The sequence below is a fragment of the Phodopus roborovskii genome, unplaced genomic scaffold (genome assembly GCF_943737965.1).
Source record: "Phodopus roborovskii unplaced genomic scaffold, PHOROB, whole genome shotgun sequence".
Taxonomy (NCBI): Eukaryota; Metazoa; Chordata; class Mammalia; order Rodentia; family Cricetidae; genus Phodopus; species Phodopus roborovskii.
The window spans coordinates 612,974-626,975 of record NW_026125804.1 but is presented as its reverse complement, the minus strand read 5'-3'; the positions used below and the strand labels follow the sequence as shown (position 1 = coordinate 626,975).

Genomic DNA, 14,002 nt, shown 5'->3' with positions numbered 1-14,002 from the left:
CTCTCCAAGGGCCTTAGGAATTAACAGTCTTTATGCTCTTTTGTAGGTTCGGTATACTGGGTACCTCTTCATATGCTATTTGATAAAGGACACGTCTTACTGGAGGGGGGAATCAAAAGTATTTTAAGGAAAGAGGGAATTGTCCTGGCTTAGAGGCATCTCAATATACATAGAAGGTGCTCAGCCAAAATTTATTGAACTGGGTGGGTGAATCAGTGACTGGGGGATGCAGGGAAATTATACAGTACACAGAATGCTTGAGGGATGAGTTCCAGGTGCTGAGGAAGCTAAAAGAGGATTCTGATTCAGAGATAGATGAGGAAAGGGCAAGTGGGATGGAGTAGGAATTCATATACATCCCCGGTCACCAACCACACCAATACTCAAGTCAAGAAAAGTACATCCCTTTGAAACTTCATGTGCCTGGATGTTTTGCCTGCATATTTGTCTGTGTGCCACATGCACACGTGGTGCTCACAGAGGCCAGAAACTAGAATTACAGTTTTCAGTGACATATAGGTACTGGGAATCAAACACTCATCCTCTGGAAGAGCAGCTAGTACTCTGAGCTGCTGAGCCCCTCAGTTCTCATCACATTCAACCCATTTCCACTGTCCTTGTCTATAGTAGACAGCCTGTCCTTTTCATAGTTCCTAATCTCTATCCTCTTCTTCAAAAATGTACTCATTCATGCATTCATCCACTTGAAATTTTACCAGGTGACTTTTGTATCAGAGGCTGGGCTTTCTGCAGGGAATATGCCAGTAAACAAGCTCTCTCCAAGCCCGCCCTTGTGGTTTGGTGTATTTGCTTGAGACAAAGAAACCATTTGTAAAATGCTGGCTGAAAAGGAAACTGCAGCCATAGGTGTGGAAAACATGAAGATCTAACCCAATTCATCCCCATCCAGGTTGTCTTGTGTCTTTAGCTCTGGAGTGTCTTCTGCTTAAAATTGGTTTCAGAGCTTCCCCACTCCATTCTTCAAGTTGCATGACCCTAGTCATTTGGTAAGCACTTGAGGCTGACGGCTTACCCCACATGCTCAAATGGAAGATTTGGAAGTTGGAATCCACGGGTGGCCTGTTTCTTGGGTACAGCAAGTATGGGAACTATAATGTCCCCTAGCCCAAATTCTAGCCAGATGGCAAAAGCAGTTAAGAGCACTGTCTGCTTGTCTAGAGGCCCCAGGTTTGTTCCCTAGCACCCACATGTTGGCTCATAACTCTAGGGGGTCCAATGCCTTCTTCTGGTTTCTGTGGGCATGCACACAGTGCATAGGCAGGTAAAACACTCATAAGTTAAAAATTCACATTAAACATTTTAACATTTGGTTCCTGATTACCTTTAGCATTTCTTGCTGCTTTTCCCGCCCCTGCAATCCTTATGCTTCAGTGCTCCTTAATTGCTGTTTCTGGCCTCCAGCTCTTCATACATACCGTTGCCGCTGCCTGGAATTTCCTTCTACTGGAACTAGTGAATCCCATTCAAGTGTTAGCTCAGGCATCACCTCCTGGGCTGGAAAATGTCTTCTTTGAATCTCTTTTAACATTCTTCCTATGCTTCTGACAGAGCTGATCACCCCAGGGTGCTTATGAATTGGCTTCCAACTAGTGACTTAACTACTCAATGGTGGAATAAATATTTGACTCATCTTTATATTCTAGGTGTGCAATACTAAGATTTCCAGAATGAAATGTCTGATTAAAAGAAGATACTAGTGTGAAAAGCACTCAATTCCTTAGGTAATTGGACCAACTAGCTCCTTCTAAGGCATGGGGATTCTCCTTGGGTTCAGCTTCCTTTAAAACACCCCAAGGTGACCATCAGAAAGCAGTGGGCATGAAGCAAGGAGCTCTAATTGGGAGCCTAGGCTCTATCACTAATCCATTCGAATCTTACCTCCCTGATCCTGAGGACTTTGAAGCTCCTCTAAAGCACTTGTGTTCCAGTGTACCAGGGCCATAGTCTAAGGCATCTCATGTAATCCTCTCTATCCCGTAACAGAGAGGGTTAGTTACCTGGGTTATTATCCACACCTACTGAATCATATTTCCAGAGGTGGGACCAGAGTAATTTATTTTTGAAAAGCTCCACATCCTTTGGAATGTGGGGGTGTAGAAGGTAACTGCTGATTTTCATTACAAGCCCTTCTGTACTATTTTAATTTTACATATTTTTATATATCTTTTATCTTTAAGTGGGGGGAGGGCGGTAGGTGTCACAAATGATTCTGATGTATAGCCAAGGCTGTTAACCCCTTTGCAATGGAAAAGCACTGTAATGAATAAAAGAAAATCAAACCTGGGTTCAAGCTCAGTGTTATCTGGGGTTTTTAACCCCTTGTGGGGGAGGGTCAGTTTCTTTGTCTTTAAGGCACAGAAAATAGCAAGTGCTATCTTTAAGAATCTGTATTGAATCAGGTGGTGGTAGCATATGCCTTTAATCCCAGTGCTCAGGAGGCAGAGGCAGAAAGATTTCTATGAGTTCAAGGCCAGCCTGGTCTATATAGAGTAAGTTCCAGGACAGCCAGAGCTACACAGTAAAACCCTGTCTCAAAGCAAACATACAAACAAAAAGGAACTGGGGCTCCTCAGTAACTTGTCCAAGTTTCTATAGCTGGGATTAGAACTGAGTCTGGTCTTCAAATTGTGCCAGCATTTGCCAAATGATGGCACATGGGCCAGTGATGGTGTTATGTCTTTGGGTAAACATAAGCTTTTTAGTCATGCCTTTTAGTATGTATTAGAAAACACAATTATCACATTATCACAATTATCACCTGTGATTTTTTTTCTTTTTTTGGGGGGGAGGGGGTTCGAAATAGCATTTCTTTGGAACCTGTCCTGGAACTCGCTCTGTAGATCAGGCTGGCCTTGAACTCATGGAGATCTGCCTGTCTCTGATGGGATGAAAGGGGTGCATCACCAACGCCTGGCTAAACCCGTGATTTCTTGATTTTTGTATACTTGTATGGGCATACATGGAGGTCAGAGAATTTGCAGGTCTCACCTTTCACCATGTGGGTCCCAGGGATCCAAGTCAGGATGTCAGACTTGGCAACTGGTGCCTTTACCAACCAAACCATGTCATCAACTCACAGTATATTTTCTTAAAAAGGAGAGAGTTGTGTTCTCCCTGTGTGATTAGAACTTCTGGGTAAAACTATGGTGGAGGCAGTGCCTCACACCGTGAATACCAATGAACAATCAGTCCCAATTAAACTGCTATAACCCTTGAGACAGAGCGGTAACCTTACCGCTCAATCCCCTTGCCTCAGATTCCCAAGTGCTAGGATTAAAGGCATGTGTCACTGGGGTCTGTAGTTAAGAGCACTTACTGCTCTTCCAGAGGACCCGAGTTCAGTTACCAGCACCCATGCTGGGCAGCTCTGTGAACTGCCTGTAACTCCAGCTTCAGGGGATCTGATGCACACACTACACATAGAAATAAATCTTGGGGGAGGAAAGGTGCACATGACACAACATCCAGTCTGACTTAATTTTCAAAAGTAAACAACAAAAGCAATATAGAGATTTAGGATAAAACAAACGTGATGACCTTTGTGACTAAGCAAAGGCTAAACTCATCACACAAGACTGCACAACAGCATAGTCACTATAGCTAATGAGGTTAGTTCCCAACCACATCTTAACATGTTAAGCTGACAAGTGGCCTACTAGACTTAGATCCTAACAACCCAAGTACAGTTATCATGCATGACTGAAACTACTGGCTTCCTCAGGCTCTGTATTACATCAGATATATCCTATTCATGCCCTGGCCCTTTCTCGGTAACCAAAGGATCCAGCACCTTCCAAAGGTGGCAGTTCCTTCTGTTCCTTACAACAAGGGTCAGAAGCCCTTCTAGGCCCATGAATTGTATTCAGAAGGGCTAGTATCTAGTGGTGCTCCACACATGGATCAGGTTTTTAGTGAGAGCCTGACATCATTAAATCCTATGAGGTAGGTAAATGTTAGCCTCATCTTACAAATGAGAGAACCAGGACAAAGAAAGGTCAAATGATTTGCTCAGCAACAATTAGTATGTGTTAAAAAATGGAAGCAGACCTGTAACTGTCTATCCCCAGAGAATCCTCTACTCTTAGTCTCTGACTCTTACCAATTTGTCAAGGCTGGCTCAAATGTGAGCTTTTCAACAAAGCATGGAAGTGATGATCCTCTTATCCAGGTACTTGTCATATTTGACTAATTGGTTACCTTACCATTTCCTTACCATTAAGAGATGGTCCCTAAAGTGGGTGGTGGCAGCACACACATGTAATCCCAGCACTTGGGAGGCAGAGGCAGGTGGTTCTGTGAGTTCGAGGCCAGCCTAGTCTAGAGAAGTTCCAGGACAGCCACAGCTGTTACAGAGAGAAACTGTCTTGAAAAAAACAAAACAAAACAAAACAAAAAGAGAGATGATCCCTGATTCAACTCAGTATTCTAAACATAGACCTAAACAAATCAAGGCTGTCCATTATTTGTCAGATGAATACACAAATGAAAGAGTACACAAAAGAGTAAATAAGACTGCCTAAAACCCCTATGAGGTCCTGGGTACTTTTGCCCATCTGGTGTACTCTCATCCTGTGCTCCCTTGGAATAAAATTCAGATTATGCTCCTTTAAAACAGGTATCCAATATTTATTTTGCAAACAAATATATATGCACACAGGTAATCACACATGGACATATACATGGGGGTATAATGTCCAGAGAATCCATGATAATAGGTGATGAGAGAGATCCAGGAGATGGACAGATGGGCAGTTCTGGGATCCAGACAAGAGGGCAGAATTCCTGCTATTGTTCATTGGGGTTGGGGTTGGCATCTGGGTACTTGGTGAGGTCGAAGGTCAGGACTTTGCTGATCACACAGTCCCCTTGCTGAAGAAGGGGGTAAAATGTCAGGAGAGAATTAAGAAAGCCCAGGACCAGGGATGAAACACTGCCCCCCTATGTATCTGCTCAAAGGCCAGGCAATGGTTCTTTTTGGATATGAGACAAAGTGTTCAAGTCCAGTGCCTTCTTTCTTTACCTGCCTCTACACTTTCCTCCTGCCTCCTCTGCCTGGCTGCCTCTGCCAAGATGGGCTGGCTAAACATTCAGGGCTGGGCTCTACCAAACCCACATGGCTGCTCAGGACCCAGTTCCCTACACTCCTCCACCCTTCTACTTTTGACTTGGGGAGATGAGCAGGAAGATGACTGGCTCCTGAGCCTAGTTCACCCTACCTCAGGATAGACTCCAATGAGGCTTTCAGCCTTGGTGTAGAATTCCTCCTTGAGAGAGATGACAATGGCCTGGAAGTTGCAAGTTGACTGCTCCTTGATGTAATTTGCCACCTGAGGGAGGGGTATTTAGCAAGGCTCAAGACTTAACACTCCCATTTTCCAGTCAAAGTAAGTAGGTGGGGGTAGAGAGTAGGAGAGACTAAGAAAAGGATATTGGTCATCAAAATGGGGATGACCCAATCTTCCTGGCCCATGGAATAGGCAGCAGAAATATCTAGGCCAGTCAGGAATTGCTCTCTGAAACTCAGCCCCAATTTGGGGGCTTCCCTCCTATACCTTAGCTTTCTTGCACTCACCTTGCCAATGTTGGTGTTATCCAAGGCAGCATCGATTTCATCCAGGACGAAGAAGGGGGCTGGCTTATAGCTGGGAGGGAATGAATAGGTGAGCTGATACTAAAAAAGGAGGGCAGCAACAACAGTCCCACAGCCAGAATAGGGAAACTGCACTTAGAGACCAAATAACCCAAGTCTTAAAATTACAATGGTCTAAGGCTACAGAAACCCACAGAGACAGCTGACCTGAACAAGGGGGAGCTAATGGACCCCCAGACTGATAGCTGGGAAACCTGAATTGGACCGACTCAGACCCCCTGAACATGGGTCTCAGTTAGAAGGCCTGGGCAGTCTAAGGGACTTCTGACAGTGGAACCAGGATGTATCCCTGGAGCACAAAAGGACTTTGGGAGCACATTCCCCATGGAGGGATACTCCCTTAACCTAGAGGCGGGAGGGAGGGCCTAGTCCCTACTCCAAATGACTTGACAAATTTAGATGACCCCTCCTGGAAGGCATCACCCTCCCTGTGAAGTGGAGGGGGGGATGAGATGGGAAGGGGGGTTAGGGGGCATGGGAGGGAGGGAAGGAGGGAAAGGGAACTGGGGAACTGCGATTGATGTTAAATAATAATAATAATAATAATATGTAAAAATAATAAATTAAAAAAGAATTAATGGTTATAGAAATTCCCTTCTTACATGAAGAAAATGCTCTAAACTTGGTTATGGTAATGATGGCAAAAATCTGAACTTCGGAGCCACTAGATTGTATACTTTTAGTGAGTGACTTGTCTGGCATGTGAATTGTTATCTCAATAAAGCTGTTTTTTAAAAAAAAAAAAAAAAAGAAAAAAAATTAGAGTAGTCTAGGCCCCTGAATTCCCTCCCCATTATCTGGCTCTGTGTGTCACTATCCCCCTAGGACCACGAAAAACAGGGCTTCTCTCAGTAACTTCCATTTTATCTCAACATATATCATACTCTGACATGCCTCCTTGCCTCCATACATGCAAGCAGGTTCAGCCTAGAATGTTTGCTGGGTTCCTTAGCTAACTTTTCTTTTAAAAAAATTATTTTATGTGTATGAGTACTTTTCTTGAGTGTATATATATGTACCATGTCCATACCAGATGCTTACGAAAATCACAAGAGGGCATTGGATCCCCTGAGCCAACATGGTTCTAACAAATGAGCAACCTCTCCTGCCCCCAAAGGCTACTCATGTTTTTTGTTTTTTCCTTGCTTATCACTTACCTTTAAAAACCTTCCCTGGCCCATCCACACACTGAAGGTTAGGTGTCCCTTTTCTGTGTATACAAACTACCCACACTACTATCTGTTTATATGTATGTGTCTGGCTTCCTCTAGACTGTGAGCTCTTTAGCCCAGAGACCATGTCTGACTCACCTGTCCCCAAGCTCTCAAATGCTAAGTTGTAGGAGTTCATATTTAATTAAGTACTACTGGCCTGGGATTGGGGGGGGGGTCAATGTATGCCAGAGGTCAAAGAGGTCTTCCCAGAGGAAGGGCAGGAGAAATAAGAGTTATGTCAAGCTAGATACATACAGAAAAAGCTTATTAGCCAGCAACCATGTGAGGAAAAGCCTAGAAATAGAACTAAGCACATGTAGGAACCAGGAGAATAGGCTGAGTTGATGAGGGTAAGATGGGGAAGACAGGTCCAAAAAAAACCAAGGCAGGTGTGCTATAGTAGATAGGGAGACATGATATAATGCAAATACCAAAACACCTTCACCTATGCAGATCTCTGCATATCCTTGGGTCCCAGAGCCTCTGGTTGCCTCAGCTCTGTCTCCCTATGGGGCAGAGCCTTACCTGTGGATGGCAAAAAGCAAGGCCAGAGCTGCAACTGTCTTCTCCCCGCCTGACAAATTGTCCATAGGCCGGAAGCGCTTGCCAGGAGCTACACAATTATAGTTGATGCCATCCAAATAGGGCTCTTCAGGATTCTCGGGGCCCAGGAATGCCTAGGGGAAGATAAGAGGGGGTGAGGACCTAGATGTGTGGATGGGCATGGTGATGAGAAGAGGGAAGAGCAACTGAGAAAGAATGGTAGGTATGAGCTGGTTGCACAAGGGGTCCAGTCTACCTGGGCACTGCTGTTTCGAGACAAAGCCTTATAGATCTCATCAATGTTGGTAGCCACAGATTCAAAACAAGCATTGAATCGGTCAAATCGCTCCTTCTTAATCTGTTCAAATGCCTGTTTGGCCTTCTTTGCTCGCTTTCGTGCTGCCTCAAACTCTGCCAGGAAAAAAAAGAGAGAGAAAGAGAGAGCAGGTAATGATCTCTTAGTGCCACGGGTTCTGCCAGGGTTGAGAACCACACCCTGCTAAGAATGACCTGTAAATGAAAATTCTATTGACAACCTACAGAGGGAGAGGAATGCCTGAGGAGAGCCCCATAAGGATCAGTATCCAGTAAGTTGGTCATCACACAGACTAGTCCTAGAGCCACACAAACATGGATTCCTCCACACTACCAGCTATCTTAACACCAGCCTTTGCTCCCCAGAAAGCAAGTAGATAACCCCCACTGTTTAGGGTACCCAGCAATTTTAAGTATGAAAAATCAGGAGTTGGTGTGATAGGTCGGGTGTTGGTGGCACACACCTTTAATTCCTGCTCTCAGGAGACAGAGGCAGCTGGATCTCTGTGAGTTCGAGAACAGCCTGGTCTGTCTACACAGCTAGTTCCAGGCCACCCAGGGCAACACAGAGAAACCCCATCTTGAAAAACCAAAGCCAAACAAAACAAAACCCAGGAGTTGGTGCAATATACCAGTCCACCATTACCATACCTTAAATCTTCTGCTCTCATCTAAAGCCAGAAAGGCCAGTCTTACCATCTGAGGTCTCCTGGAACTTGTCTCGGACACTCTCCAGCTTTTCCATGGCCTTCATGTTGGGGGCAGCAATGCGCTGAAGTACACTCTGCTGCTCATTGAGCTTTTGCTGTAGTGTGTTCATCTCTTGCTTGATTTCCTCCTCCGCCTGTGCATCCTGTAACCCCATACCCAGCAACAGTAAAGAACACCTGACCCCAAGTCCAGACCACCTGAGAGGTGAATGGAACTTGGGGATCTGCTCTTATGCAGAAGGCAAGTTCTTCTCCAGTTTGGTGGCTTTCACAAAATCTAGCTTAAAGTAACTGTCCCAACAGTCACTGAAAATTTTTAGGTGAATGTGGCTTTCTCACCTTTAATTCTTCCTCCAGATACTGCCAACCCATTTGTCTCTGGAGGAACATCTGCTAGTGGCCCTCTCTGGCTTAGCCCAATCCATGAGGCAGCACCACTCCAGGGTGACCTAAAGCTCCTCACAGGCCTCCAACTTAGAGCTCCACAATAACTAAGGCAACTCCTACTTTCCTCTTAAATCATTGTATCCAAGCAAATGCCACTCAGTTTTGGTATGGAGCCCCTTACAGGTACTGTAAATGCATGCTTGAATTTGTGCCTCACTGCCACTTTTATTTAATAACTACTTTAACTGAATGTCCACCAAGAGCTGTTCCTGTATTTACAGAATTAAAGGAGGTAACAGAGAAACACAGCTAAGTAAACAGTAGAATAGTGCAAGATGAATGTAAAGGACAGTGAGAAACAGTGCTGAATCAGCACACAAGAATGGAACCTGATTCAGACTCTGCAGTCATGGAAAGCATCTGGGCGTGTATGTAAGTTAAAACCTACAGGACAAAAAGTAAAAGATGAAAGAAAGAGTAGACATAGTTTTTTGTTTGTGTGTGTGTGTGTGTGTGTGTGTGTGTGTGTGTGTGTGTGTGTGTGTGTGTATCCAGCTAAACATCACAGTGAGGAGTTGGAGAAGAGATTCCTCACTAGTAATTCATTGAATTAAAAGCAATTCAGGAATAATCAACTTTAAAAGCCACCTCCTTTAAAGACTCAATATGGCACTACTAACAATTTGTGTGCTTACATGCTCATGCACTCACAGAAGTATGCTGGTGAGGCACAAAGGAAGAGAAGAAACTACACAGATAAGCAAAGGACAGATTACAAAAGGCCATACAAAACATACAATTTTATCTCAAAGGAGGCCAACGTGATTTAAAGGGAGAGCAGGAAATGAATATATTTACATTCTAGAAAACCCTTTTGGAAACAGAGAAGAGTCCTGGTATCCTTGAAACTAGAAGACAGTGTTAACTCTCCCAGAAATAAAGTTACAGAGAGCTGTGAACAATCACGTGAGTGCTAGGAACTGAACTTGGGTCTACTGCAAATACAGTAAGTGCTCTTAATTTTTAAATCATGTTTCTAGCTCCAAAATTTATGTTCAAATAGTCTACAAAATCTAAATGAAGAAAACAAAAAATCTAAATGAGTGGTTAATTTCTAAATGTACATGACACATAATGAACAATGAACCAGACACAGTAATTAAAACACCACAGAGAAAAGCTCAGGATCAGATGGACCTAACATTAAGTTTTATCAAACTTTATTTTATATTGGGGGGGTGTTAGGGTCTCACCGGCTATCCTCGAACTCACAGAGTTACACTAGTCTCTGCCTCCCAAGTGCTGAGATTGAAGGCATATGCCACCACACCTGGCAAACTTTAAAGGAAACTCTAATATCAATACCTATTAAAACTGTTCCACAAAATAGAAAAGGAAGGATCATTATCAATTTCATTCTTTGAAGTCAGCCAGCATTACCCTAATGCCAGAATCAGGTAAAGATAATGACAAAAGAAAACTATAGACTCAATGTCCCCAATGAACACAGACACAGAAATTTTCAGAAAAATACTTACAAATTGAAATAAAAAAAAAAAACATAGCAAGATCACACATCATGACCAAGTAGGTTTCATCCCAAGGATGCAAGGCTAGTTCAATGTATGCAACCATGAACTCACAACAATTATGATTACCTGAGCCACACAAGACAGTCCTTGTCAATAATCAGTGATGGAAGAGAAAGGTGCTTTGTTACTCATGGGACCATGACCCTTATTGCTTATTGAGTTTCTGACAGAGGTAAAATAATTTTCTCCAGTTATTTACCCAGTGCTGAGACCACCAAGCTTGACCAGGTAGCTCCAAATCTATTCATTTGGACAGCCCCAGTTAATTACCAAGTCACAAAATAGGCAGACATGAACATGAGAGACTTGTACTGAAGTGGGGGTGGGTAGACAGGGCAGTAGAGAGATGGGAGAGTGTGTGTGTGTGGTAAGTATGCATTATGTACATGTGTGAAATTGCATACAATGTACTTTGATCATATTCACCCCCATTCTTCCCCTTCCTCCTTTTAGATCAATGGTTTTTAACCTGTGGGTCATGATCCCTTTGGGAGTTGAATAACATTTTCACAGGGTTCACCTAAGATTATCAGAAAACACGGATATTTACATTATGATTCATAACAGTAGCTAAACTACAGTTAGGAAATAGCAATGAAAATAATTTTTATGGTTGAGGGTCAGCACAACATGAGAAACTATTTTTTTAAAGGGTCAAAGCATTAGCAAGGTTGAGAACCACTGTCCTAGATCCACCTCTACTCCTTCATCCCTCAATTTCCTGTTGTTTTATAAATTTAAAATTTGCATACAGTATTTTTTTCATATTCTTCTTCCCCCCAACATTTTTCTACCCAGCCAACTCCATGTTCTTTCTCTCAAAATAAGTACCCCCCACCACCACCAAACCCCACTGAGTTCAGTATGTTTATTGAGTGTGAGGCCATCCACTGGAACATGGTCCATCTTTCAAATTTATGTTTCTGTAAAGAAAACTAACTCTCAATCAGACTTTATCAACTATTAACAGCCCTTTAGCTAGATGTGGGGACTCCTGAGCCTTTCATGCTGGAATGTGTTTTTTATTTTTTAATTATGTGTATGATCCTGTGTATGGTTTTGTATACATGAATGCTGGTACTCAGTGGAGGACAGAGGTTTCAGGTCCCCTGGAGCTCTAATTACAGGGGGTTGAGCTGCCTGAAATAGGTGCTAGGAATCAAACTCAGGGCCTCAGCAAGAGCAATGCATGTTCTTAACTGCTGTGCCATCTCTTTAGCTGACCATACTAGAATGCTGACTGGCTTGATCTTATGCAGAAGAACCACAGCTGCTGTGTGTGCCTGTGCGCATGCGCATGTGAGCATAAGTACCCAGGGAAGCCAAGTGTCAGATCTCCCTACAGCTGGCATTAGAAGCTTGTGAGCCACTCAACATAGGTGCTGGAAATCAAACTTCAGTCCTGTACAAGAATAGTATGCACTCTTAATTGCTGAACCATCCTTCTAGCTATCCATATAAATAATCTTAAGGACAGAAATACATGACCATCTCTTTATAGATGGAGACAAGGCATTTAACACAATTCAACATGCTTTCAAGATAAAAGTCCTGGAGAAATTAGGAACAATGGAACATATCTAAAACAATAAATGTTATATATGACAAACCTATGGCCAACATTATAATAAGTAGTGAAAAACTGAAAATATTTCCTCTAAATTTTGGAATGAGACAAGGAATTCTCTACACTCTTGTCCAATACTGCGCTAAAATTCTTGCTAGAACCATAAAGATAAAAAGTCCTAAAAAGGATAAATATAGTAAACAAGTGAAATTACTCACATTCACAGATGTGTATTCTGCTCTTGACTATATACACTCTACCAGAAAACACTTACATTTAATGAACACTTTTAGTAAAGTAGCAAGATACAAAAATCAACATATAAAAATTAGAAGCTCTCATACTCATATATACCAACAACAAACTTCCTGAGAGAGAAATTAGGAAAAAGCATCCCATGCACAATAGCTTCCCCCCCAAAACACAGCACCTAGGAATAATGATGTAAAGACCTATACAATGAAAACTTTAAGGCACTTTAAAAAACAAATTAAAGAAGATACCAAATGACAGAGAGACTTCCCATGCTCATGGACTAGCAGAAAATGTTGTGAAATGGTTTTATTACCAAAGTAACCTACAGATTCAATGCAATTCCCATCAAAATTCCAATGCCATACTTCACAGAGCTAGAAAAAAAATATCTAAAAAGTAATACAAAAACAAACAGCTAAATCAATCCTAAGTAGATAGAACATTGCTGGAGGTATCAGAATACTTGACTTAAAATTGTATTACACCCCTAGCTAAGGAGCTATTGGCAGTCGATAGCTGCTGGAAGAGGGGACAGTCAGTTTTCTCTAAGGGTGTGGCCACTAGTAGGCCACAGATCCAAGAATACAGAGGCAGCACGGACTTGATTTGATGGGTCTATTAAAAAGTAGGAGGAAGATGAAGATGACACCAAGTTGGCTGGGTAGGGAAGGAGGACTGGATCTGAGAAGACTGAGGAGAGGGGGACAATATGATCAAAATATACTACATGACATTTTCTAACATTAAGGGAAAAATATATCATACAGCAATAAAAACAACCTAGTGGCAGCTCAAAAACACCTAGTGGCAGACCAAAAGAACAAGAAATAAACTCACAGCTATGGCCAACTAATTTTTGACAAAAGCATCAAGAATATATACTGGAAAACCTTTTACCCCAAATAAAAACCATGAAATCTCCACAGGAGGTTATAAAGCCTCCTAGCCAGGTGGTGGTGGTGCATCCTTTTAATCCCAGTACTTAGGAGGCAGAGGTAGGTGGATCTCTGTGACTTTCAGGACAGCCGGAAAAAAAAAAAAAAATACAACTAAAGTTACAGGTATAAACGAGAACTTTTAGAAAAGGACTGAAATGACATAGAAAACAGTCCCAAGAACCAATAAAAAATAAATGGGACTTGAAACTTAAAAAGAAAATTCTACACAGCAAGAGAAACCACCAGCAGAACAAACAACCTACACAGTGGGAGAAATCTTTGCCAGGGAAGCCTCAGACAGGGGACTGCTATCTAGAATATATAAAGAATTACATAAAACAAACACCCATGCCACAAAATTGCCAGTCAATAAAAGGGTTAATTAAATGAATAGATAATTCTTAAAAGAAGAAACACGAATGGCCAATATTTCAAAAGGCCCAGCAAGATGGCTCAGTGGATAGGGTACTTGTTACTAAACTTGAGTTCAAACTCCAGAAGCCATAAGCTGAAAGGAAAGACCTGACTCAAGAAGGCTGTCCTCTGACCTCCACGTGTGTGCCTTGTGCCTGAATATGCATACACAATAAATAAATGTAACTATATATATTAAATGTTTACTACTGTTAGCCAGCTGGAAAATGCAAATTAAAAGCACTCTGACATTCCATCTCACCCTCAGTCAGAATGATTATGATCAAGAAAACAAGTAACAATAAATTCTGGTGAAGCTGTAAGAAAAGAGCAGACCTTATTCACTGCTACGAGGAGTGTAAACATTGCCATTAAGGAAATCAATATGGCCCCTTA

General features: G+C 42.3%; 1 protein-coding gene across 1 annotated transcript in view; it reads right to left on the bottom strand.

The window, feature by feature from the left end:
- Nucleotides 1-4,626: 4,626 nt before the first annotated feature.
- The window catches only part of Smc1a (structural maintenance of chromosomes 1A), a 44,535-nt gene continuing 35,159 nt past the window's right edge, over nt 4,627-14,002 (bottom strand). Inside the window, exons 20-25 of the mRNA XM_051178692.1 lie at nt 8,440-8,596; nt 7,685-7,839; nt 7,411-7,562; nt 5,594-5,663; nt 5,238-5,348; nt 4,627-4,890 (exon numbers count right to left, since the gene is read on the bottom strand). Of these exons, the coding sequence (XP_051034649.1) occupies nt 4,807-4,890; nt 5,238-5,348; nt 5,594-5,663; nt 7,411-7,562; nt 7,685-7,839; nt 8,440-8,596 (729 nt within the window). The 3' untranslated portion in view covers nt 4,627-4,806. The remainder of the gene's footprint in view (nt 4,891-5,237; nt 5,349-5,593; nt 5,664-7,410; nt 7,563-7,684; nt 7,840-8,439; nt 8,597-14,002) is intronic.